Source organism: Oryctolagus cuniculus, chromosome 9, assembly GCF_051225735.1.
Source record: "Oryctolagus cuniculus isolate XC-2025 breed Fujian yellow rabbit chromosome 9, ASM5122573v1, whole genome shotgun sequence".
Lineage (NCBI taxonomy): Eukaryota > Metazoa > Chordata > Mammalia > Lagomorpha > Leporidae > Oryctolagus > Oryctolagus cuniculus.
In genome coordinates this window covers 100,523,470-100,549,477 of record NC_142875.1, presented here as the reverse complement: position 1 = coordinate 100,549,477, position 26,008 = coordinate 100,523,470, and the positions used below count along the sequence as shown (strand labels likewise).

Here is a 26,008-nt window from a genome sequence, read left to right as displayed (position 1 = left end):
TTCACAGGGTGATTGGATGCATCCTCTGTCATGATTATTCTATGCCCCACTGTAGCTAGAACACCAAATAAAATACAGATTTCTCCAATTTCATCCCAGGCCATTATCAATACTCAGGAACCTCTCTGTAAAACTGTACAACAGCAGAGATGGGCACTTCTGAAATACGCTCACCATGTGACTTAACTGATGGCGCCACACTTGGTCATCCTTCATTCCTTCCTGCCTGACGCTGGGCTCTTTACAAGGTAGGTTTCAAAGAAGTTGTGTTGCTAGAAACTCTGGGGCTTTCCCAGCAAAACCACAGCCTTCTCCATGTATATCCATCATCCATCTCACTTTGTCGATGGAGAAAGAGGCAAAGTGGGGAGCAGGAAGACTGAAGCTGGCAGCACAGCCTGCACTGTAACTGTATCCCCAGGCTCCTGCTCCAGGCAGTCTTCAAAGAACAGGAACAGGAGTTGCCTGATCAGAAGAGACAGGGGGCACAGGGCTATGTGCCTGCAGTGGAAGGCTGTGTGGGGAAGGGTGAGCATCTATTCTCGGCTGCCATGAACATGGAAGGCATGGGGGACCAGAGCAGAGTGTATGGGGTGCTCTTCTGTGGTTCTATTTCTCACAGGAAAGAAGGCAAGTGTGCATCAGGGGGCTGACTTCAGACTCCTCACAGCAAAGCAGGCCAGCCTGACATACACCATGGACAAGGATTTTTCCTCTGGAAACCAACCTGCTCAGAATGTTAAGAGGCCATGCTGCCTGTAGCTTCCTCCAGAGGGCTCTATTCACCGTCAGAGCACCAGCTCAGGGCTGTTGCCAGAGCAGAGACATTCCTTTGTGCTGCCTTCCCTCCTGCAGGGTCTGTGCACTCACAAAGCTAGAGGATCCACACACAGAGAGTCCTGTCATCTGTGCCAGGTGATTCTGAGGCCATTGAACTTGTTGGGCTGCAGTGCTATCTGTAGGATGGACACTTGGCTGGTTTAGGCATTTAAGGTCTTTTCCCATCCAGACATTCTGATTCAGGAGGACTGGCAGAGGCGATGTGGGGACAAGATCTGCTTCCTTCCCATTCCAATGAAAGATGTGGTTGAGAAGGGACCTAGAACATGCTGAAGAAAGATTTGGGGGTAGGGTGAGCAGTAGAGGGAGGTGGCTTCTGGCTGCCTGAGAAGTGGAGTATGGGATGGACTAATGGGTGTCCCCTACACACACTCTTGTCTTTGGAAGTCATCTTCTAAGTGTCCCTTTGCCTTGGATTTAGGTTCTATGTAGGATCCATTTAGCACAAAAGATTAAGAAGAACAGAAAATAAGAGAATGAGACCAAGTCCAGGGAGATGGAAAGGGGAAAAGAGGTGAGGGCAAAGAAGCAGGAAGGCCTGAAAAGGGGCACTGTGGTGGGCGGGGGCTGAGGGCGAATGTGGGAGAGGAGCAGGGAGGACCAGTGGGCAATCCAGGTACAGACAATGGACATGGATCCAGAGGGAGAACAGGGGCCAAGGCCATGAGCCAGGCACGGAGAGGTCAGGGCTGGGGCAGGGATGGGGAGGGGAGTCTTCCGCCCCTGTCATGCTGGGCCCCGAGCAGCCACCTGCATCCCGCTGACACTTCAGAGGCTTATATCACATTGACCAAGGTGAAAGGGAAGTCCAGAGGAAGATGGCACAGCCAGTGGAGACAGCCAGGGATGGGAGTGAGGCAGTATGGACTTGAGCCTCCACTCTGGGGAGATCTTCAACACCCAGTTTCCTCCAGGTCCTTAAATACAACAGAGGATGGCACTTGGGTTGAAATACAATGAATACAGTGTTTTTCAGGACCATGGCCAGCGCAGAGCCCTCCTCCTCCCTCCCTTGGTGTGGGGAAGTTTCCGGGCCAGGAAGTGCTGGCCTGGGAGCTGTGCTGGGGTGCTCAGATAGAAAGAACATAGGATGGCCAGACTGCTTCTGAACAACCGACACGTGAAAACACTCCAGGAAGTGGTTTCTAGTAGGTCCGCCATGCCTGCAGTGGGTCTGGTTCACTGGTACTGCATGCTAAGCAGCATGGCCAGTTTCACAGCTGATCATCCTGGAAGAAAACTGCATGCAGCGGGATGGGTGTGGGTCCCCTGAGCTCCTGGGCACTGCAGGAATTTCTAAGTCAAGGATGTATTCTGTCAATCATAGTCAAAAAGTTAGTGTTGAGATCGTCTGTTGGAGTAGTCTAGAGAGAGCAGGAGGCTCCAGATATGGCCTCTGGAGTGGAGATTGTGTGGGAGAGACAACAGTGTTCTGCTTTGGTCTGCCTTTCCCCGAGCACTGCCACCAGCCAGCTGGGTCCAGGGAGGGTTAATGAACTTCCCTGGAAATCAGGATCCATCCTCAGGGCTGACATTCTATAGTAGAGCTCCAGGACACTTGGCTGCCTCTCCATGGCGCAGCCTTCTGAACATTACTAACAGGCCACTGGCTTGGCATCCAGCACCCACTGAGGGCTGCTCCCTGCGGTCTCTGCTCACCTTGCTCTCTCTACCTGCTTCTCCATCAGCAGATTGTTCCAGGCACAGTCCTAGATGCTGACTGGTGCACTGGTGACCCAAACAAATGAAGTTTTCACCCCTAAATGTCTTTCCTTTTCCATCCTGTTTCTTCTACATAAGCCTCCCAGACTTCCTTCATTAAAGTTGTTCAGACTGACACAATCCATGGGAAACTCTCCCTTGGAAGCCACATTACACAAGTCAAATCACCACATACACACCTCTCTGGTATTTTCTGTCCAGACTAATAGGTAACTCAATAGTCTTTATCTTTTTAAGTGTATCTAATTTCTCATTAGCAATGTTGCCACCTATTTCTCATTTACATTCTATTATACACAAGTATGATAGGCTATAGTATCCACCATTTACCTGAGCACCTATTATAGACAAGGTGCTATTTAAGTGTGCTGCATGCATTAACTCATTTAGTGTTCTGAACAATACACATAATAGCTTCTCTTATTCTTCCCATTCCATAGAAGAAACTAAGGTACAAGAGGTAGCATCTCCAAGATTACAAAGTGAGTAAGCAGGAGAAACCAGACAATTTGAGTCAAGAACTCTTGTTGAAAACCACTGTGTCTTGGGTCTTTCTGTAAGGTATCCATTCAAGAGATATTTGCCAATGGACTAGTGCTGGTTTCTCTTTAGGACACAGCTCGAATCTGAGCCAGGAAAAATAGTAAGAGTATGACCCCTCTGAACACATTGGACCTCAACGCTCCTTCTTATCTTTGTTTAATAACAAATCACTTTCCTACTCTATGTATTTCCAGAAATAACAGTTTTAGCTGAGGAAAGAGATATCCTCACAATGCTGAGCTTATCGCAATTCACACACTAGGAAAAATATATCTCATTAGATGTCTTTAAAGCATTCGAATAGCTCAACAAATGGGGAGTGCATCCCATTCCTTCTGGGTCCCAGTGCCTTGCCTGGTGCTTGGCTTGTGGAGCGTGTGCAGCGATGCTGACAGTGAAGGGAGGATGTTTCTAAGACTGGTGCTGGTCTTGCACCGAGGTGATTGTTCCACAGCCTTCACCTTCAGAGCAAGGCTGCGCTGCTCTGGGTTTTTGTCAAAGCCCTCACAAACCTAAAAGACACAGTTTCACCTCCATCTGTCTGCTCCCTTTGTTACAGCCTCTCTTGAAAGTTCTCCTGAAGGACATATGGGATGATATGGGAAAGAGGAAATGACCCCTCGCTATTGCTCCGCAAACAAATGCACTCCCTGCATATACATTGCAAATATTTAACCACAACTCTCCATATTTATTGTTCATGTTCATTGTGCAATGTTTATTGTTCCATATGGCTTATCCTCTGTGCAATGTGTGTGTTCACAGCACTTCTGCTGTGGCACAGGAGATGCTTCAAAGCATCAAATGTGAACCGAATTCCTTTCCTGTGGAAGAGTCCCTATGAGGCAACCTGACCGAATCTTTGAATTACATGGAATTTTGGTGAAAGAGTTGGTCTGATTCTTAGTCCAGTGTAACCAACCCTAAACCTTGCAGCCTGACTGCGTGTGTCTCCAGGGCCACAATCATTCTCTTTCCCTTTCATAATTTTGTTGAATGCCTCTCCTCACTTATCCTTCAATATCCCAAATGCCACCACCTCCTAGAAGCCTCTCCTGATTCTGTCCCTAATCCCAAAAGCATACCATCTCCAAAGCATTCTTGTTGTACAGCTCAGTACATCATTACCTACACTTGTAGGGAGAGTATTTCCAATGTTTATTCTATGCCACTGTTTTTAGGAACATTTTTTTCTTCAATTACACTTCAAGCACTCTGAGAACACACTTAGTATCTGACTCACTTCTGGTTAGCAAACGCTTACATAAAGGAGATACTCAGTAGATTCTGTTGAATAAATGCATAAATGACTTCATGGACTTGTACTCTCACAAGCATTTCTCTCCCTCGATAATCTTTGACTGTAAGATTTCAATGGCATTGAAAATGGCTATACATGGTTATAAAATAACAGCAACCTTTTGGGCCTTTAACACTGCAGGTTCAGAGTTTCAGGTGTTGAAAACCACCAGTCAATGATCTGTAACAAGAAACAGCACCTGGCATTTCTACACATGCCACTTCTGTTTATGCCCACATGGCACACAGATGTTAGGAAGATCAAATCAGGAAGAAGACCCAGACCTAGTTGTTGTGGCCCTCTCTCCCTCTCCCTCATTTCTCTCTCTCTCTCTCTCCCACACACATACACACATTCTGCCTTTGAAATAAATAAATACTTTTAAAAAGTAAAAAGAGGGCTGGTGTTGTGGCATAGTAAGTTAAGCCTTTGCCTGTAGCACCAGCATCCCATATGGGTGCTGGTTCAAGTTCCGGCTGCTCCTCTTCTGATCTAGCTCTCTGTTTATGGCCTGGGAAAGCAGTGGAAGATGGCCCAAGTGCTTGGGCCCCTGCACCCACGTGGGAGACCTGGAAGATGCTCCTGGATCCTGGCTTCAGAGCGGCTGAGCTCCAGCTGTTGAGGCCATTTGGGGAGTGAGTCAGCGGACAGAAGATCTTTCTGTCTCTCCTTCTCTCTGTCTGTAACTCTGCCTCGCAATAAAATAAATAAATAAATAATTTTAAAATATACTCTTCTTAAAAAAAAAGCAAAGACCCTTTGGAAAGACTAAATAAAAGAGGCACACGTATATGGAGGGAAGGCCTTTTTGCATTATGCCATTTGAGTACAACTGCTAGTTCTTACTAACTGCCAAGGGTAGCTCTGTCACCCAGCGATGGGGTCTGTATGAGTCAGCCTACTGTCACACCACTGAAATACCTGAGGCAGCCTCAGAGTATGAAGAAAACCAGTAAGTGTATTTTGGCTCATGGTTCTGGAGATTCAAGTGCAAATCAGGTGGTCCCACTGACTCAGCCACAGGAATGGCTCTCAAGTCCCGAGGTGGCAACACAGGGGTCACCCCACAGAGATAGGGAGGGTGTTTGCCTCTGTCTGTGTGGCCTCCTAAACAGCCACGAGGATTTCATCATGGGGCTGCAGCCCAACAGCCTAATCCAATCCAATCACCTCCCAAAGGCTCCACATCCAAACACCCTCACTGGATCGATGTCCCACCCTCCTAGTTTCATGAACATAAGACCTTGGAGACCGGGCCTTTAACACAATGGACCTGTGGAGGACAGTCAACATCCACACCACAGCAGGGTCTGAGCAACCGCGTCTGTTAATATTTATCTACCATTGCTGCAGATGCTGCGGACACAGCGGAGAGCAAAGCTAACACAAACTACTGCCCTCACGGAGGTTGTGTTTTCACGAGGCACAGGTAATAAAGAAACGAGTAAATACACAGTGTGATGGATGGTGACACGTGACATGCACAAGTGAAGCAAGGAAGGGTTTAGGGAATGTGAGGATGGCAGCAGAGGGCAGGGATGTGAGAGCTCAGCAGAGACTGAGGGAGGTGGGCATAAAGGGCAGGCAGCAGGTATGGCGCTTGTAAAGGCCCAGTGAACTTGGCATGGTAGAGGAATAAGCAGGGAGGGCACTGGGGCTGGTGAGGAGGGAGGGGGGTAAAAGTGGAAGGAAGCAAAAGGTCAGATAGGAGAGAAGGGTGAAATCTTAGGGCCTGTGCACTTTAGTTCTCAATCTCAGCCAAGGAAACCCTGAGGGGTTCTGAGCAGGGCAACAACATGATCTGGTTTAGATTTTAAGAGGATCATTTTGGCTGCTGTGTTAAGCCTGGGCTGTGACAAAGGGCAATGGTAAAAGCACAGAATCCTGTTAGCAGAGAATCCTGGGATAATCCAGGTAAGAGATGATGGTGGCTGGCACTGGAGTGAGTGAGGAAGTGGTAACAAAATCTGAATGTATTTTGGAGGTATGGAAGATAGGATTTCCTAGTAGACTGGAAATCAACTGAAGATTTTTGGCCTGTGAAGCTGAAAGAGTGTGCTGACATTTACTGAGATGGGGAAGATTTGGAGAAGTGGCGCGTTCTGTTATGGGTATGCTTGTTTCAAGACACTTCTTAGACTTCTTCAAGGAATGGAGTAGGCAGTTAAGGACACAGGTCTGGAGTTCAAGGCAGCAGTCTGTGCTGGTGACACATAGTTGGATGTTAATAGAAGATGGACAGGTGATCTTTAAGGCCATCAGACTGAACATGGTCGCTAGGAGAAGAGAGCACATAGAGAAGAGGTCCAATATCCCTGGGTTCTCCAAAGTTTTGAGGGTAAGAATATGAGAGAGAACCCAGTAAAGGATCCCAAGAAGGAAATTAAGTGAAGTTAGGACAGAGCTAAGAAAGAGCAGTGTCCCAGAAGCCAGGGACAATGGTGGTTCAAAGGATGACCGGCTCCCACTGCAGCCAGATCATGTAAAGTGGCAGGGGAAAACCGACTATTGGTTCAGCAAGGTGGAGATTATTGGCGGTCTTGACAAGAGATATTTGGTGTAATAGTGGGAGAGAAGGCCTGATTGGAGTGGATTCAAGAGAGAATGGGAGAACAAGAATTGGAGACATAGGAACTGGAGATGTTTTGCTGAAATACAAAAGGTGACAACCTAAAGTCATAAGAAATAGAAGAGCTATTCCTTTAGCTGTAGGAAATATTGACATTTTTTATTGATGATTCCAACCAAACTGGAGTGCACTTATTCACCTTGACCTTCTACAGACTTCATTATTTCAAAAAGCTGCCCAGACACTACCCCAGTGAGAAAGGATGAATGGTTGGATAAGCCCTTTCTTTAAGATCCAAGGAGAACCATTCTCATTTTATTCATGACCCGCAATATACAAGACACGTTCATTGGTCTTGTATGGAAATGTGGAGTTATCGGTAGGCTGTCCACAACTGCAAAATCATCTCAGTGTCATCATCTTTAATGACAACATAACTGCCTAATCCACAAGGCAGGGGGCATGGGGGTCTTGGATTCGAGGTGCTCTATCCCATCTTCATTTTCTTGATTACATAATTCCAAGGAACATTACCTCTTCCTGATATCACAATACAAGGATATTTCAAAAAGTTCAAGGCAAATGGAATTAAAAGATTATTTTGGTTCAAAAAGATCTGAAACCCATGCATTCAAAAATTTATGAAATGCAGATTATGGAAAAACTTTAGAAAGCATTTGCATCAAAACTAACTTGTCATTTAATCTCATTTTTTCCATTAACTCTTCAAAGTACCCTTTTAATTCCATCATTATTTAATGCAGATGGAGGCAAAGTACCTTCCTCAGAAAGTTTCTCTGGTGGAACCCTTGGTACTGTATCCAGCTGAATTCCCCTTTTAGTGTCCTGAAGCACGAGTGACTCAACCATATGTATCTTTAATTAAGAATCGCTGGATTAGAGGATTTACTGTAACTGTTTCTCTTGATAACAGTATTTCAGGATCTTTGCAGCAGATTGCATTATTTATCCATAATTATTTGACAATGTTTTTCTGTGGGTACTTGTAGACTCGTCCCTTAGCATCCATGAGGGATTGGCTCCTGGATCTCCCAGAGATACCCAAATTGTCAGATGCTCAAATTTCTAATGGAAATTGGCACAGTATTCTCATATAACTGGTGCAATTCTCCTGTAGGCTGGAATCATTCTTGGATCCCTCATGACACCTTGTACAATGTAAATGCCTATTATGCTGTATTGGTTAGGGAATAATGGTAAGAAAATATCTGTAAAAGTACAGATGCATTTTCCCCAACATTTTGATCCATGGTTGGTTGAATCTATAGATGCAGAATCTGTAGATGTGGGGAGCCAATCACACTTCTTTATTATTTTATCTCCAAGGTCAGACATATGAATGGTTTAAGCTGTTGGAATATGAGCAATTACGTTGCAAGTTGTATTTAGGCATAAACTTTACATTGCTGGTGTGAGCTAGTTCTGTGCCTGCGTTGTGAGTATCTGTCATCTGCCAGGAGCATGATACAGCCTGCAAGGAGCTGCTGAGTCCACCTGAGCTCTGAAATTGCAAGACACATAGAACTCGGTCAAGGCCAGACCCCAGCTGACTCTATTAGAGCTGTAGCTGACCAACACCCTCATGTACTGCAAGCCAGGTAAAAACGTTTGGCTTCAAGGCAGGAAGAGTTTGAGATTGTCTGTTCCTGCAGCAAAAGCTGACTGACAGACTTCTTCATTAGACTGTCAGATTCCTCAAGTGAGAGAGCCATGTTCACTGCTTACGATATGCCCTAAAACTCAACACAATGCTGTGAAGTTGTGAGCCTGGATTTAACGTAAAGAGGTAGGAGTCATTATTTCCATTGTAGTACTGAAGTCTGGGATTAATTCATAGTTCCTATCATTGACATATGGGCTATACTATCAGAAGCTTCTTAAGGTCATGTCTAACACCACTCTCACTTTCCCTTCTCTCACATGGATTTTGTTCTATTTAGTTATGACTGATTAATCAAGAAAACCCAATAATCATAGGCATCACAAAAGGGGAATCTGGTCTTGGGTATCAAATATACCATTGCATTTCTAAGTACCCCCGAATGATTAAGGCAAGATAGAGCAAGTCTGCTTTAATTGCACTTGTGTGGCTTAGCTCTATGCTCGTTTTTCACTTGAGATAAGCCATAGGCTTTGCTCAGGGAGTTCCACTGCAAAGAAAAATGCTTAACTCTGGCTTTCATTTGTTCAGTAAATTCTCCTCCCTTGTTTAGAGACTAACCTATGTATTGTGCAGGTATCAGAGACAATTTAAGGTACAAGTCTGGGCTTCAAGAGGCTTATATTATAATCAAAGAGGCATAAGGATATATGTGTAAAAATCCATGACAATCAAGAGTTTCATACCACTTTACTCTTTAAACGAGGTAGTGTTGTCTTGCGGGAGACAGCACTGGTGTAGAAGTTTAAGAGGCCTGGTTCCAGACTCAGCTGTGCTGCTAGCTACTGAAAGTCATGGGAAGTTCTTTCTTGCTAACCCATGCATGTATAAAAAGGAATGAACAGATTGACATAAGGCCCATGACACTGCTATCACTTCATGAATCAAAGAGATATCACCAAGCAGCATAAACATAATCATGCCCTCAATGCATGGTACGGATTGTAAAGCCTATGTAGCCGAGAACTCTCGGCTTTCCTGTCCCTACCCCATCTCCAAGCTAGCCTAGTTCCTGTGCAGTTTTCAGTCTCCTATCTTGAGCCATGAGTCAGCCCAGAAACACGGCTGAATCTACCGGAGGGTACAAAATCTCAGGAAGCGAGTCCAGAATGATTCTCTGACAGCCCTAGTTGAACAAGGAAGAGGAGGAGGAGCTCACCAAAAGCTCGCTAGCAACTTGGGCTGGGGTCTGCTGGGTAGGTGCAGGGCACCCAGCGTTGCAGTGCTAGTGTTGGGGCATGTCCACAGTGGAGGGGCGACACAACTTGGGCTGGGGTCTGCTGGGTAGGTGCAGGGTGCCCAGCACTGCAATACCAGTGTCGGGGCATGTCCACAGTGGACCTCGCTCCTGGAGGGGCGACACAATGCTGGCAGTCTCTGTGGCTGAACCTGATAGGCTCTTCAAAGCCCTTCACTCTGAGAGCCGAACACTCTTCACTCCTCAGGAAAAGCCAGCTCTCACCATGGCAGGTGGCACATCCCCAGATAGGGCTCCCGAGGCCAGAGGTGAAGGGAGGAAAGGGCCGGCACCTTCAGAACATCCACTGATGCCTCCCTCATAGTCCCTGGTGAGATACAGACCATGGAGGTCACCCCATTGGCTGCAACGCCCAGTGACCCATGGGGCCTCTCTGGCTGTGCTCACCTGGCGCCTCTGCAGCAAGTCTTTCAGTTCCCAGCCAGGGCCTCTTGGGGATGGCTCAGACAGCCATGGGGTCATTAGACTGTCATGAGCTGGCTGGGTGATCCTTTTGAACTTTTCCTAGGTGAGTGCAAGAGCTGAGACCACTGTGCGTTTAACATACTTACATCGGAGCACCATTCTTGAAATAAAAAAAAAAAACTTGTGTTTTTAAAAACCTTCCTTTTATATAATAGGAGTGTCTTCTACAAAGGACTCTGCCGTTCCTGAAGGAAAGCAGAAGGCGGTGGGTGACAAGACAGCCCTGCAGAGGGCAATCAGCTTTACTTACTCGGGACTCCAGACACCAGCCGCAGGGGGCGCAGCACGCGGAAAGCCCTCAGCGCCTTCACGTCGAATCCAGCCCCTTTCCCTCCTAGGGCATTGGCCCCGTCTGCTTTGGTTGCTTGTTCTAAAATTGCACTAAAAAGCCTAGAAGAGAAGAAAGAGAGAAGGAGCTGTCAGGACAGTGCTTTGTTGCCCAGCTGGGCTCCCAGTGTCTGAGCACGACCTGGAATACAGGAGCAGGCCCCACAAGTCTGTGTTCACGGCACTCCGTGATTGGCCGCAGGCTACCTGCCGTTCATCCACGGCATGGTGCCAGGCGAGAAGGCACATCTGGCTTTGTCGGACCTGGGCAGGTCCTGACCCAAGGGCAAAACAGGCAAGCGTCCTCTGAGCCTCTCCACACTATCCTAGGTCCCACTCACGTGGGTGCCAGGATCCACACACTCTCTCTGCTCATCCCTTTCTTTCTTTCTTTCTTTCTTTCTTTCTTTCTTTCTTTCTTTCTTTCTTTCTTTCTTTCTTTCTTTTTATTTTTTAAATATTTTATTTGAGAGGTAGAGTCACAGACAGTGAGAGGGAGAGTCAGAGAGAAATGTCTTCCTTCCATTGGTTCACTCCCCAAATGGCTGCAACAGCCAGAGCTGTGCCGATCCAAAGCCAAGGAGCCAGGCGCTTCTTCCCTGACTCCTGCATGGGTGCAGAAGCCCAAGGACTTGGGCAATCTTCTACCGCTTTCCCAGGCAATAGCAGAGAGCTAGATTGGAAGCAGAGCAGCTGGGACTAGAACCGGCGCCCATATGGGATGCCAGCACGGCAGGCGGAGGAGACAGAGACAGAGAACTAGCTTAAGACAGAGCTGGTGAGCTTGCTTGTGGGGCTAGAGCTGAGGTGAGAGAGTAAGCGAAATCAAGCAGGATTCCAAAAGCCCAGGCTTGAGTGACTGGGAGGGAAAGTTCTGGAACAGAAAGCAAGAGTCTGCTGTGGGCTCTTGGATGCTGGAGTCGGCGAATGGATCTCGGAATGGGCACCTGGAGGTGACCCCATTGTGTCTGGAGGTCACGGGGAAGGTCCAGGCTGGAGACAAAAATGTGGTAGCTGTACAGATTGTGCTTAAGTTCAGATCACAGGAAGCCACCTAGGAGGTGAGAGAGAAGGTGAGGATACAGAAGGACTGAGCACTGCAAAGCTGAGGGGACATGGAGAGAAGAAAGCAGCCGGAGAGACTGACACAGCGTGGCTCGTGGGGCAGGAGGAGAGGCAGGGAGAACAGTGTCCATGCGAAGGAGGTTGGTGAGAAGACAACGGCCAATGTGCCAAATGCTGCCGGTACCCTGACGGGAAAGTGACCAGTGGTTTGGCAACATGAAGACCAGCAAGGGTCCTTGAAAGCATCTGCTCTTGTGACATGATGAGGACAAAAGCTTAACCGATATCAGCACACGACAGAACAGGAGAAGCTGGAGACACTGAGGCAAGCTGGCTGGACCCACAGATGTGTGCCACCAACGTCGTTTACCTGTTACAGCAGACACATTTAAAAGGGTGCCACTCATTGTAAGAGCATATTTTATTTGGCTCAACATAATCGAAGCATTGTCATTTCAACATGTATTAAATATAAAAATTATTGAGAAAGTTTGGCATTGTTTGTTTTTGTACTAACTATACACTTGTGGGATATCTCAATATATTTTAGCTACAAGTGCCAGATGGCCACATGTGGCAAGTGGCTATTACATGGAGAATTTTCCCAAGAGATTTGCTGTAAAAGCAAGCAGAGAGGTGGGTACTGTGGGATAAGCTGCAAGTAAGCATCCCATATCGGAGTGCCAATTCAAGTCCTGGCTCTCCGCTTCTGATCCAGCTGCCCGGGGAAAACAACAGAAGGTAGCCCAAGTACTTGGGACCCTGCTACTCTAAAGGGAAACTTGAATGGAGTTCCTGGCTTTGTCCTGGGCCAGTGTCGGCCATTGCAGCTATTTGGGGAGTAAATCAGCAGATGGAAGATCTCTTTGTCTGTGTCTCTGTCTCTCCATCTCTCTCACTCTGCCCCTAAAATAAATAAAATCTTTTTGAAAAGTGAGTGTGGGTGTAGATCAAGACAGTATTTTTTTGTTTTTAAATGGGAGATATTACAGCATTTAAAAATTTATTCATTTTCCAGATCCCAGAAGAAGAAGGTATCAAGGAACCAGGAAGTTGCTGGCAGCACAGTGGCAGAGAGACGGAGTGCAGGAGAGCTGGAGCGAGCTGGGAGCTAATATCCCCAGGGCATGAGGAGGGGGACCCACAGGTCTGCAGAGTGGAAGGTCTGATGACACAAATATCAAAACTGGGGGATTTCAGGGAGGGCATGGCCTGCAAGCAGAACCAAGGAGGAAGCGAGGCAGCCTTCATCCCTAACCCCAGGCCTAGTGAAGTGAGGCATCTGGGAGAGAAAGTGGCTCCCTCCCAAGGCGGCCTGGGAAGCAAGGCCCTCAGTGGGGAGCCAGAACAGGAAGATTCGGAATGGCCAGAAGCTGAGGATTTAGAGCATGAATTTTGTAAATAAATAAAGTTTTATTGAGATTCACTTCCACCTGCTCTTTCGCATGTTGCTATTTTCCTACCATGGCCAGACCTGGGTACCTCACATTTTGCTTAACAGCAGGGGTCACCTCCTGAGAAGTGCCTCCGTAGGCGATTCTGTTGTGCGAACATCACCCAGTGTGTTTATGCAAACCAGGATACCTACAGTTTTAAGCGACGTGATCTGATGGGACCACCGATGGGTCTGGGCCCCACTGCTGACCCAAACGCTCATTATGCAGTGGGTGACTACTGCTGGCACAGATATTACTGGGCTCACAAAGCTAGCATCTGGCCCTCTGCTGGCTCCTGAATGTGTGATGGCTTGTGGGGGACAGGATCAAGAAGGAAGCCCCAGTAGCAGAACGGGGGCCCCTTAGCAGACAGGAACTGTGGGCCAAGATGTCTCATGATGGGCTTGAGCTCCTCAAGTGATGGGCTTGAGCTCCCGGAACGACCTGCCTCGGGGCACTGGGGCCAGGTGCAGCGGAGGCCGGAGGCCGAGGGGTTCAGTCACAGGATGGTCACACTGTGCTCTTTGGAAGTTGTGGACTTCTTGGGCAGTGAGGCCAGAGCTGAGTGGCTGGGGCTCAGTCTCTTCTCCCTCAGAGACGGCAGAGCAGTGTCTGACTGTGACTTTGAACAATGGGTTCTGCCTGCCCCAGCCAGACACATCCCAAGTCACTGTCAGCTGTATGGCTCCTTCTCCCAGCCTGGCACGGTGAGGGTCTCCCGCATTGGTCGGCAAGGCCTGGAAGCCCAGGCAGAAGTTGCCAGGATGGGGGCAGTGGGCCCTGCCATGCCATGAAGGCCAGATCCTTGAAACACGTGGAAACACAGGGAGGCTGGCTCGCACGTTTGTCCAATAGCACAGCAAATCCAGACCAGACTTTGTTCCCGGCACTTCCCGGGAGCAATCAACATTGAGTATCAGGGCGAGAGATGTCCACAGAATGCTCTTCAGAGAAGGGAGCAGAGACGAGACGGCATCCTCCTCTTTAACCCCGACCCCAGTTTGAGACTTTTTGTGAAGCGTCTGCTGTAATCCTGAAGGGGTAGAAACTCAGACGTGGGGACAGGTGGCATCGGCTTAGCCTGCAGTGGCTGCCACACTTCTCCTCGAGCCAGCACTGACGAGGCCACACTCTGCTTCGTGCTCACTGGTACATGGGGTTGGCTTCTGAGGCACACTTGGTGGGGTGCCGTCTCCAGGAAGCAGGTGCGTGGCAGCCCCGGAGCCAGGCAGTAGAGCCATTCAGAGGACAGTGGGGTTCTGGAGAGCCTGGGTTCTCGGAAAGGCTCCACTCTGGGAGGGAGACAGGGATCGAAGCAAGGGCTCTGCACTGAACGTGGAGCTGATCAAGGACTTCTCCGCTCTCGAGCGGGGGTGGGGAGAGGCCATCCCATTGGCCTCCAGCAGCCCCTCCACATTCGTCAAGCAGTTTGCTTCCTACTTTGGAAGGAAATGCCTCCTGCCACCTGCTGCTCTCGGCCTGGCACTCAGCGCCAGGGGGGTAAGCCCTCTTTGTCCCAGGCCACTCAGACAGGACCTGTAGAAAGCTAGAAGGCACCTTCCCCCAGGAAGCAAGAGAGGAGGGGCCGAGGAGAGCAGATGTGTCCCATGGGACTCAGTGAGGCAAGGGGGCACCCATTTCATATCACATGAGCTGCGGTTCAGACCGACAGACCAAGGGGGAGCCCCAGCACCACTACCCCTGGAGAAGAGAAATGAGGTGATCAATCTGGCCAAGTGTGAGATCAGTGAAGAATAAAACCCAAAAGGTCATGGTCAGCCACAGCTAAGCCAGGAGCCGGCTGGCATCCTAATGGCTTAGGCTTAGAAAGCTGCACAGGGGTGTCTTTCAGAGCGCCCGATCTAGATGTCTCCGCCCCTTCCTCGGTCTCATGGCCCAGACCCCAGGAAGATGTGACAGGCATAGGGGCTGACCCTACAAAGAGCCTGCCCCTATGGTGGTGGGGGGCAGCTGCAGTGACAGGGACGCAGCCAGATCCAAACGAGCTGCAGATGGACAGGCGTGGGCCAGCAAGACGAGGCCTCCCTGTGCCACTGAGCAGGAAAGTACCTGGCCCTCGCTCCCAGGGCGACTGTTGGATGCCTGCCCTGACTTTCTGGTCTCCATCCCCCACATTTTAGTTAAGGCCAGGAATGGGGTACAGTACAGTTAACTCCAACCCACCCCAAAACCAGAAGAAATGGCAGGTTCTTGGCCTGAAGAAAATTGTTTAGATGCATGTGTGGCAGGGACCTAGGAGACGGAGACCTCGAGAAAGAGGCTCCATTTAAAAAGGATGTAGGGGTGTTGGGAACAGCCCACCTAAAAGACCCTTGCTGCAGTCTACTGAGTTAATTCCAGGCATTTGTTCAGCCACTCTTTGCTTATTCTGACTTGAACCTCTCCTCACCCCCAGGCCTTAGTGCCAGGCATGTCATCCAAATGCCCATGATATTCAGGTGGCCAGAGTGTGTCACTGCTTAGCCAAGTGAAGTAAGACAGCACAGAAAAGAACCCCAGCGCAGCTGCAGAGAACTGTCATGAGCCATCCAGACGGCCGGAGCCAAGGAAATCGCCGGGAAATCATCTCGATGCGGCCAGCATTACTTCCTGCAGAAAAGGCCGGGCGCACCAGGCATCAGCATCAGGCGCCGAGGGCTCCACGGGGCTGGCACAGGAAGACCGGCTCCTCCTGGAATCACAGCCTCCTGACAACCTGGTCTTCACACTGAACCCTCGAGAGCCTGGGAACACAGGGGGTGCTGCTGCCTGAGCACCCACCATGCCCCGAGTCCCAAGGGCTGGGCTCCAAGGAGCCAGCTTCTTCTGGAAAGCCCCCCCCCCCCCTTACAAGCAGATGAGCTGCTGGAGTTTAGCAGCTGCATTTCAGTGAACCGTGTCCCACGCTGCACGCACAGGCCTGTTAGGTACAAAGGCTTCATGGAGAATCAGTTTGAAGCTCCTAGCTTCCTGGGAAGGAAAGTCTCACTTCTAAATTGTACTGAAGATCCCTTTTGCTGTTTGTTAAAAGCCTCTTACTCAAGTGGGGCAGGATGTCAGGGGGAAGGTATGTTTGGCTCAAGTTGGCTGCCACTGCCTTGGCCTTCCATGGTTCCTTGTTCTCTTCTCATCCACATGTCCTGAGCAGCCTGGTTTCCGGGGGTCCCAGAACAAGGCCCACCATAGGGGTGATAGAGGGGACGGGGAATCATGCATGAGTATCCTGTGGACCACAGGCACAGCCTGGCAGCTCGGTGAGGGCCCCCACCTTAGAGGCAAGAACTGAACCTCTCAATGTCACAGCAGGGAAACTGGGCAGAGGGGCTGTCGGCCCAGATGTGGCCGGAAATGGAACAAAGTCCTTAAGCAGGGGCCCAGGATTCCATTAAGAGCAATTAGATGCAGCTGAGTGCACATGCTCACTCCCCCCCCCCCACTCCTGCCACCTCCATGCACAGGGGAGCAGGAGGCAAGGGGCCTCTTAGGTAATCTCTCTCTCCCTTTGGAGAAAGTCTGAATTCAAAGTGATTTTTAACTGATCCTTTCATCTTGCCTGAAGGCCAGTAGAACAGTTATGACCAAATCAAAAAGAGCTATAAATACAGAAGGAAAAAGATGATGGAAAACAGAAAGACAGTTATACTCACCCTACAACCACAATTATAAAGTCTAGTAAATTCCAGCCATTGCGGAGGTAAGCGTTGGGGTGAAACAGAAGTCCATAGGCTATTACTTTTAAAAATGCTTCCACAGTAAAAATTATGAGAAAGAGATATTCCACTCGTTCCTAGGAAACAAAAAGAGAAAAGGAAATCATTAGGCTGGGGATTTGGAAAGTTCTGGTTGAACAGATCTCACAAATGCAGCCACACGTTGCATAACAAAATTTCAGTCGAGGACGGACAACATATACATTGATGGGCCCGCAAGACCAGCTTGCTTACTGATGTCATGGCCATCTTAGCTTGTGTATGTGCACCCTGTGACAGTTGAACAATGACAAAATCACCTGAGATGCATTTCTCAACACATAACAGCATGTGGCTATAAGTGGAAGAGGTCGTACCTAGGCGGACTCTGGGTGAGACCCCCAAGACACATTTAAACTCCACAACCTGTTCTGCCAGGAGGGCTCCAATCTACTGGGAATGAAAGGTTATTTTTGCATTCAAAGATTACCTGTTAAGATGTAAATATTAGGGTGGTGGGGAAATCGAACATTTTTTCCAAAATATCTTATTTGATCAGTGAGCACCTCACTGCACCTTGTCAGAGGGAACGGTCACACTGTCTTGCTTTAAAGGGAAGTAGTATATGAATGACAGGGACGTGGAGAAGGCGTGAAGCGGAACCTCAGGCCACTGCGCTGCAATTCTGCATCAACAGCGGCTGAAGGTAAGAGCCTTGGTGCTCGGGAAGGCACTGGCCGAGCCCTCCGAAACGGCAGAGCAAGAAATTGAGATGTTGATTTCTCTACAGCAGCCCAAACAGAGCTAACCTGCTCACAGACACCAGAAATTGGCAGCCCCTATCTTTGGGAGAATAAAACTCTTTGTTCAAAGCCAGAGACTAGGTCCACAGAGAAAATCAGCATTTGGAGAATGGAGGCCGGCTCTGGGTTGGGGTAGGGATGGAAAAGGCTCTGTCTTTTCTAAAGGGGTGGGAGGCAGTCTCTTCCCTTCCTGCTGCCTTGAAGAAGCGCTTTGTATTAAGGATGCGGCTCCCGTCCCTGGGAGACAGCAGTCAACAGGACAAACTCGCTGGCTCAATTAGAGCGAGCCCATTCTGGGCACAGACTCACGCGCTTCCCTCGCCACTAATTGCTTTCTTGCACACACACCCCCCACCCAGCACAGAGCCTAATGGCCCCACCAGACAGAGGCTGCCTGGATGCCTTCATGCTCCACTGCTCATCTCAGCAGGAGCCTCAGCCTGGCTCTCCCTAGGGAGCCACAAAACACTTGTAGCATTGTGTCCCAGGCCTCCCAAAGCCTGGCAGGCCCATCCCCAGCCCTCGGCTCAGAACCCCAAACCTTTATCCCCTCCTCTGCCCAGGCAGAAGGAGCTCCCTGAAGACTTCCTGGTCCACCACATTCTGGAAAAGGAGCACTGCGGGGCGTTGGGGGCCTGCTGGGCAGCTCTGCGGGGAGAGCTCAGCCAGCCAGGGGCCGCCCTTCACTCTTCTCCAATCCCTGGACATTCGGCAACTGCTGGCCTCATGGTGCCCAGTTTAGGGTGAGCAGTTTGATGATGCAAAGTCAAAAACTGCAGAATGATGGCGCTTACCAAGATCTACTGAAGTAGAGCTCCCAGCTACGGTGCCCGGAAATGTGCATTACAGGCAATTTCTGAGAAAAACCTGAAGTTAAAGAACCTCTGGCCCGGGAGCTGATGAAGGCGCAGATCAGGTTGCACCAATGAGAAGGGGGTGGTGGGGCCAGATGCAATTGGGGTCTCAGAAGCAGAATTGTCACCACCCATCCTAGTACCATAAAGTGGGGCTAGGGACACTAGCTGCTTTGAGGTCATGACCCAAGGACAAATCACAGTGTGTGGGAGCCTATGATCTTTTAAAATCAAGTGGCATTGGGTGAGAAGGTACATCAGGATACTGTTGAAAGGGAAAATATGTTACAAAAGGGAACAAGGCAAGCTGAGGACGTTTGTGGATGGTAGGAGGAGGGAAGGGGCCAGACTGGAAAAGCTGCTCAGCCTCAGTCTCCTCACCACCCCCGCGCCCCCACCTCGATGGCTCACAGCTTTCTCATTTAGCACCAGACGACAGGGGCACTCCCTTTGCTACCCCCAGAAACACTGTGGAGGACACTTGTCAAGTTGGAGTTGGGATGAGAAGGGAAGAAAAGGAAAATGAAACGAACACAAGTTGGGCACTGACCAGGCGTCAGGTGCTTTCACGTATTCATGTATGTGCTGATGGCTCTCACACTTCCTTCACTCACCCACCTGCTCACACAAGTATCCATCCACTTCCCACCCATCCATCCATCCTCCATTCATCCATCCATCCATTCTTCTGTCCATCCATCCACCCACCCACTCATTCATTCATGAGGCTATGGTACAACCAGCCAAATCATCAGCAAGTCACCCAGGAGCCCTGTCTGAGTTGTCTAGACAATGAGCCCTCTGGAAGGGGCAGCATCCAAGCACAGAATCCCTCCTCTCTCTAGCAGGAAGAACAGCAATATTCCAAAGGCTCAAAGGGTCTTGTGTCCTGGGAAGCTGGCATTCTCAGACATCTCCTTCAAACAGCTGGCACTCCCAGTCCAGGCGGTCTGTTTATTCCCTCATTGACAAGGCTGCTTTTCCTTTCTTACTTGGCTGTTGAGAGTGCCACAGAGGAGGGGGCCTTGCACTCACATCTTTGATGAGACAGGAGGATGGGGGATCTGCGGCTTCTCTTGTTGACTTCTGGCCTTTGTGAGTTCTCCCAATAAAGACTATTCCTTAACCCTATCATGTAACATTTGTCCCACACCATGGAAAGTAACACATAGCTGACCAGAAGCACCATCCTTACAAATCATTCACTCCGACATTCACAGACAAGTCATAAACACATTTATGTTATGGGCTGGGTACTGGAGATTTGAGAGAAGTGGCTCAGAAACTGACTTCAAGGATCTCCTGATATGAAAGGGGGCAAAGGGACAGCTGATTCCAGCATAGCAGGTGTATGGCGTTCTGGAGGCAAACACAGTTGGCTATAGATGGGCTTCCCCCAGTAAGGATCTCTGCGTTAAATCTTGAGGGGCTAGGGTTGTGCAGGTGAAGAAGGTAAGGGGATGGACCCCATTTGCCCACAAAGATATATCTAGGTTCAGTCTCAGTCTCCTTATGCTAAGTTATTTAAGGACCTGACATGAAGCTGAAAGGCTCCAGGAGCCAGGAAAAAGGGCCCAGACCAGAATCTCGGAGGGGGGTAGCTGCTTTTCATTGACAACCCACCGTACAGCACAGGCGTGTGCTGACCAAGTGCTGCAAATAGCAGTGTAGTTCACTCTGACATTAAGGCGTGCAGGCCCTTGCAGAATTACCTAGAAAACGTAAACAAATGAAATGACTTGCTCAGTCCCTTCAAAAGGTTTATCTTGTTGCCATGGAAACGTCTAAGGGTGAGTCAGAAAGGAGCAGGGAGGGAAAAAGTTTGAAAACGAGGCCGGCGCCGCGGCTCACTAGGCTAATCCTCCGCCTAGCGGCGCCGGCACACCGGGTTCTAGTCCCGGTCGGGGCGCCGGATTCTGTCCCGGTTGCCCCTCTTCCAGGCCAGCCCTCTGCTGTGGCCAGGGAGTGCAGTGGAGGATGGCCCAGGTGCTTGGGCCCTGCACCCCATGGGAAACCAGGAAAAGCACCTGGCTCCTGGCTCCTGCCATCGGATCAGCGCGGTGCGCTGGCTGCAGCGCGCCGGCCGCGGTGGCCATTGGAGGGTGAACCAACGGCAAAAGGAAGACCTTTCTCTCTGTCTCTCTCTCTCACTGTCCACTCTGCCTGTCAAAAAAAAAAAAAAAAAAAAAAAAAAAGAAAACGATATGCTCATCCATGCCCCAGGGGCCTCGGGTCCACCTCGCACCTGAGCCCTGAGTGCAGAGACCCATGTGCTCTCCTCTCCTGGCTCCTGGGTGGCTACATGCACCAAATACTCAGATGTCAATCAGCCTTTCTGTGATCCTGGGAACTGGGAAACTTTGAAGCCAGCCTGGGATGGACAGATTCTCATGCCTACTAGTCTAGATTAAGGTTGCAAAGGACAGAGGAGGTTGAAAAGCTGCAAGACACAGGAGAAAGCACAGAACCATAGCTTGGAAACTGCCAAGCTAGCAAAGCTGCAAATGGGCTGGGAGGAACACGCCAGGGCTCCCAGAGAACCCTGATCCTCCAGTAGGGGTAGAGGATCCGACCTGCCTGCCTCAGGGCAGCTGAGACAACTGTGCCTCCCCATGGCACCTCTCCTTCCTCCCCATCGCTTTCTCTTCTGACCTACTATGATTTTTCCCCTTACTGCTGCCTTTCCGTTTCCATTTTCTTCTTCCTTTCCTCTTTTCCTGCTCATTTCTTTAGGCCTACTGCTGGCAATGGGGGCCCCGGTCACACTTCTGTCTGAAATATTGAGAAGAGTTCAGTGGAGAGAGCCCTGCTTCCAGGAGTCATGATGCCTTCTGAGCACTCAAGCAGCTGGGCACTAAACAGCCCAGGCTACCTGACTGTCTACTTATCACCTCTCCTACTTTTCCACTCTATTATAAGCTCCTAGAGGACAGAGAATCAATAATCCCTTGATGGTAGTAATCTTGATTCTGGTACCAGCTGGCTGTGTGTCCTCATCTGTAAACAGACTTAGGGGAGCGGGGTGCTGCAGAGAGTCCCAGGCTTCCACACACTGCGGGTAGCAGGTGAATGAAGCAGGAGGCTGCCTCCGTGGGGCTCTAATCCAACAGTGCCATTTTAAGCCACAGGCCGGTTGTCCAAGGGTTCTAAGACAGGAAATGCAGTCCAGGAGTCCATATGATGGGGGTGTGGACAGAGAATACACAAGAAAAGAAGTAGAAGGGTACTTTAGTAAGTTCATGGAAAATGGAATTAAAAGATAAGTTTATTTTTGGTGCAAAAATTATTTTAAATCCATGCCTACAAGGGGGTCTTCATGGAAACTACCTAGTTTGAAAAACATTATATAAGGACATCAAAAAATTTTTGCACCAAAATCAATGTCTTTTGTTTCCATTTTCCCGTGAACTGTTTGAAGTTCTCTCATAGCCACCTCCTACTGACCAGTCTAGAAGACTGCTACCCACTTTATACACTGGGTGCTACATAAGACTTTATTTGAAACAAGGGATCATGGCTTTGTATGTGCTCCTTGTAACTCTGAACATCATTTCTAAAAGTCTTGGTGCTTTCTTGTGTCCCTGCAAAACTGTCTGGAAGGTGAGGATGCTGATTCCTGGTCTGTAGGTGGCTCCACCTAAGGCACAGCTGGATTCCAGGACCCGGAATGCAGCAGAGTTCCTCTCCTTCACATGTACTGTTTTGAGGGCCACAGTCAACAGAAGATTTTATAAAAGAATTTGTCCTTCGCTAATAAGAGTATTAAGCATTGAGGGAAACACACACCCATTGTGAGCAGAAACCATGCCAACATAGATCTCTTAGGATCAGGTCCGTCAAGACAGACAAACCTGTGAATTCACAAATGCACATGTGTGCAGCACACACACATACATGGTAGAATGTGAGATGCCCAATATTCTGTTTGGAACATGGTAAGGCCTCGATCAGATATGAAACAGACCCAGGATAGGAGAATCCATAACATGAGAGCTCGTGTGCACCTGTGTACCCACTTAAATTTATGTGTACTTATCAAAACTGCCAAGAATTCCACACCAAAGAGAATTGATGAGCAATTCAGTTATACTATTTCATCCCAGTACAAGGCACAAAGACAATACAATAGCAACACTTCAGGTAGTATGCGGTACTCCAGATTGTTTCATAACTTAAGTACCATTCAATCGGACCTCCAAATATAGCCTCCTGCCTATGCTTGAGCCAAGAGACAAAGAAGCTGTAACCCCTGAGCTCCTCACTCTTCAATCTTCCTCCTAGGTAATCATTCAATATATTACAAACATTTCCTGAGGGGCTACTCCGCCCCATGCCACTTGCCACAGTGCCTTTCCGGATACTGCTGGGCCTGTAGGGTACGACAAGCTGGAAGAGTAACTAGGACACTTCATGGTACAGAAGCGAGAGCCTGCTTCTCTGTGCTGCCCTGCTGTTAAACTTCAGTGACTCCCAGACCACCTGCCTGCGTTCATGGCTTCTCCCCTAGAGGCCAGCCTCACGTCAGGGCCCCAGCACAGCAGCACAGGCACTCACACCACAGTTCCAAGGACGGCCACAGGTGCCTGTCCTTCACTGCCCGCTGCCCTGGCCCAGACACATGACCAGTGCTGACCTCTCACAGGTAATTCCTGCCCCACACAGTGTTTCTGAGCACCCCCATGACCTTCTAGTCTGTGAGCCTCTAACTATAATCTCCCATAGCACAGGAGCATCCCCTTTGAATTCTCTACTTGGTGTCTTGCATGTGAAGGAGACAGAAGGAACTATCAACATGTGCCACACTGCTGCCTGCATCACGTCTTGGCACGGCAGGGAAGCACAAAGGTCACGTGAGTCAGTCTCCTACGCAGGGCAGCAGCCCCTTCTCCACTCACCTCCACCCCAGGGCTGCCATTTCCCACAAGCTATCTGTCCTGGCACTGGACAGCACTGGCTGTTGGAGCCTGGCACAGCCCCTTCCTCTCCAAGGAGCTCACTGTGGCTCATGCATCTTACTTTTCCTTTAGAGGTAATAGAGTGGGGAGAGGGTGACAGATATGACCAGTCAGAGCTGAATGACTCCTGGGGACAATGGGGCATTTGCTTAGTGACCCGTGAGCTAGTCTGTAATTTCCCATGTGGGGGAAGGTGTGGCAGTAGCCTGAAATATCTACTAACTGCGCACTTTGGAGACGATAGCTCAACAGCTGGTCCAGGGGAGCAGGACCCCATCCTTCTGCCTCCTCTGGCGACCTGTTCCCAGTCGGCTGCCGTCACCACTTGTTTGGATACTGAAGCAGCTTCCTAATGGATTTATTGACATTGGGTGATTTTGCTGCCTCCAGTGGAACCCCTCTGGCCTTAAAATAGAACCTGGCCTCGGTAGCATGGTTCCAAGTCCTATCACAGATGACTCCTAGCCGACCCCCTGGCTGCCTCTTGAGCTCTGGCCATGCCTAAGGTTCACCACACTCAAACCAGACAATGCATCTCATGCCCTTCCCATGCATGTCATGGTTCCACCTGGAAGACTCCTTCTCCCCCTCCATGAGAGCTGCCATCACCTTGTCTGGACTTCTCAATCCCTACCTGTCTCCCCTTTCAGGAGACATGAAAGGGTGGAATTAGTTCCACCTGCAGTACCCTTTCTTTGTGTGACCCACACGGCACATATCATCTGTGTGTGCGTTCTATACTGTTCCCTTCCAGGAACAGTACGTGCCCTTGTCTGCATTGGTTAAGAGATATCTGTAAGTGAATGGCAAAGTGAGAGAAGAAAAGGGTTCTGGAGTCACATACACACACCTAGCACCCAGCTTTGTACCCATGACAAAGGCTATACAATCCTTCCAAATCCTGGCTTCTCCAGGTACAAAGCAGGACTACTTATTCCTAACCAGGGATACTTTTGACTAGCAGGAATCACACAGAGGGGTCAGTCCAGTGGCAGCTGCCGTCCTTGCTACAGCCTCACACCTGCACACACAGAAACTGGTGCTCAAGGCACCTCGTGGAGTAGACACATCCTCTCCCACCCAGGGATCCCAGCTCCACCTCCTCTCCCTCATAGCCACATCATCTGTCTTGGCTCTGGGTGGTGGCACAAGTCACTGTCCTCTTTTAATCTCCTCCCTTTAACAAAACCAGAGACGCGGGACCCTACAGCTGCTTTCCATTACCCAAGCCACTTACAAACAAAACAAAACCATAACCTTCTCTCTATGTGTTTGCTGGTTTCCATGTGTTCCAGGCATCCTTGCCCTGCCTCCCTCCTTGGCCCTAGATCTATGAGAATAGGTCCGTTACAGCCTCAGAAGTTCCCGTGTCTCTGGGAACTGGCCAGTCCTTTGCTTCTCATGGCGACCGATGCCAGCTATGGGGTGTGAGGAAGGAGGCGGCTGGTCAGGGTTCCTCAGGAGCAGAGGCATCTGTGGCTACAGGAGATCTGCCAACCTGTGTTACCACCACAGTGATAACTCACCGGATAGTATTTTATGTTCACAAGGTACTTTCTCAGCCACTTAAAAAGTTTTTCTTAAATTTATTTATTTGTCAGCAGAGAGACAGAGAGAAAACAGATAAAAATGAGAACCCGAATTTGCTGGTTCATTCCCAAATGCCTGCAATGGCTGGAAGTCAGGAATGCAACTCAGGTATCCCATGTCGGTGGCAGGAACACAGTTATTTGAGCTTTGCTGCTACCTCCCAGAGACTGCATTAGCAAGAAGCTACAGTCAGGAGCCAGAGCCAAGAACTGAACCAGGTACTCCGATTTGGGCCATGGGTATCTTAACCAGCAGCTTAAATGATGACACATGCCTGTCCCCTTAACCATTTTTCTTTTTGAGTCTCATAATGGCCCTATGAGTTAGGCAAAATTGGTACTTTTCTCCTTCTTTAATTCTTCTTCCTTACAACTCTTCCTCTTCCTCACAATTCCCATCCCAATCCCATCCCAATCACTACCACCATGACTATCACCGTATCATCACCATCACTACTACCATCACCACCACTACTAAAATCACCACCATCAACACCATCACCACCACGATAATCATCACTGCCACCACCAGTACCATCACTACCACCATCACCACCACCATTATCATTAACAAGTCTAAGCCTGCGTGTTTTAGTTCTTATCTAATAGTAACTTTGCATGATGGTTACTAAGTGTCATCTCCTACATAAACATAAACAAACTAACCAAAGTACTCAGGTAACCTTCCACTAAGTCATGCAGCTCATGAGTGATGGAGCTAGCACTCAAAGTTAAATGCTTTCCCATTTTTGTGGAAATAGAGAAAGCTGGATTCCATCAGTTTCCTTCTCATCACCTCTGTCAGAAAAGAAGAGGCATGGGAGCCTTGCTGGGGCTACACCGAATGCCTGAATCCTGTGCGGAGTCCAGTGATGTCAAGCATTCATTTGACACTCGGTGTCTGGGGCTCAG

General features: G+C 49.2%; 1 protein-coding gene across 31 annotated transcripts in view; it reads right to left on the bottom strand.

Annotated features, from left to right (window-relative positions):
• The window catches only part of CACNA1C (calcium voltage-gated channel subunit alpha1 C), a 740,475-nt gene that overhangs the window by 210,637 nt on the left and 503,830 nt on the right, over positions 1-26,008 (bottom strand). For all 31 annotated transcript variants that reach the window (NM_001136522.1, XM_089303273.1, XM_089303272.1 and 28 more), the window contains exons 4-5: positions 16,854-16,993; positions 10,629-10,768 (exon numbers count right to left, since the gene is read on the bottom strand). In NM_001136522.1, coding sequence (NP_001129994.1) covers positions 10,629-10,768; positions 16,854-16,993 — 280 coding nt within the window. The remainder of the gene's footprint in view (positions 1-10,628; positions 10,769-16,853; positions 16,994-26,008) is intronic.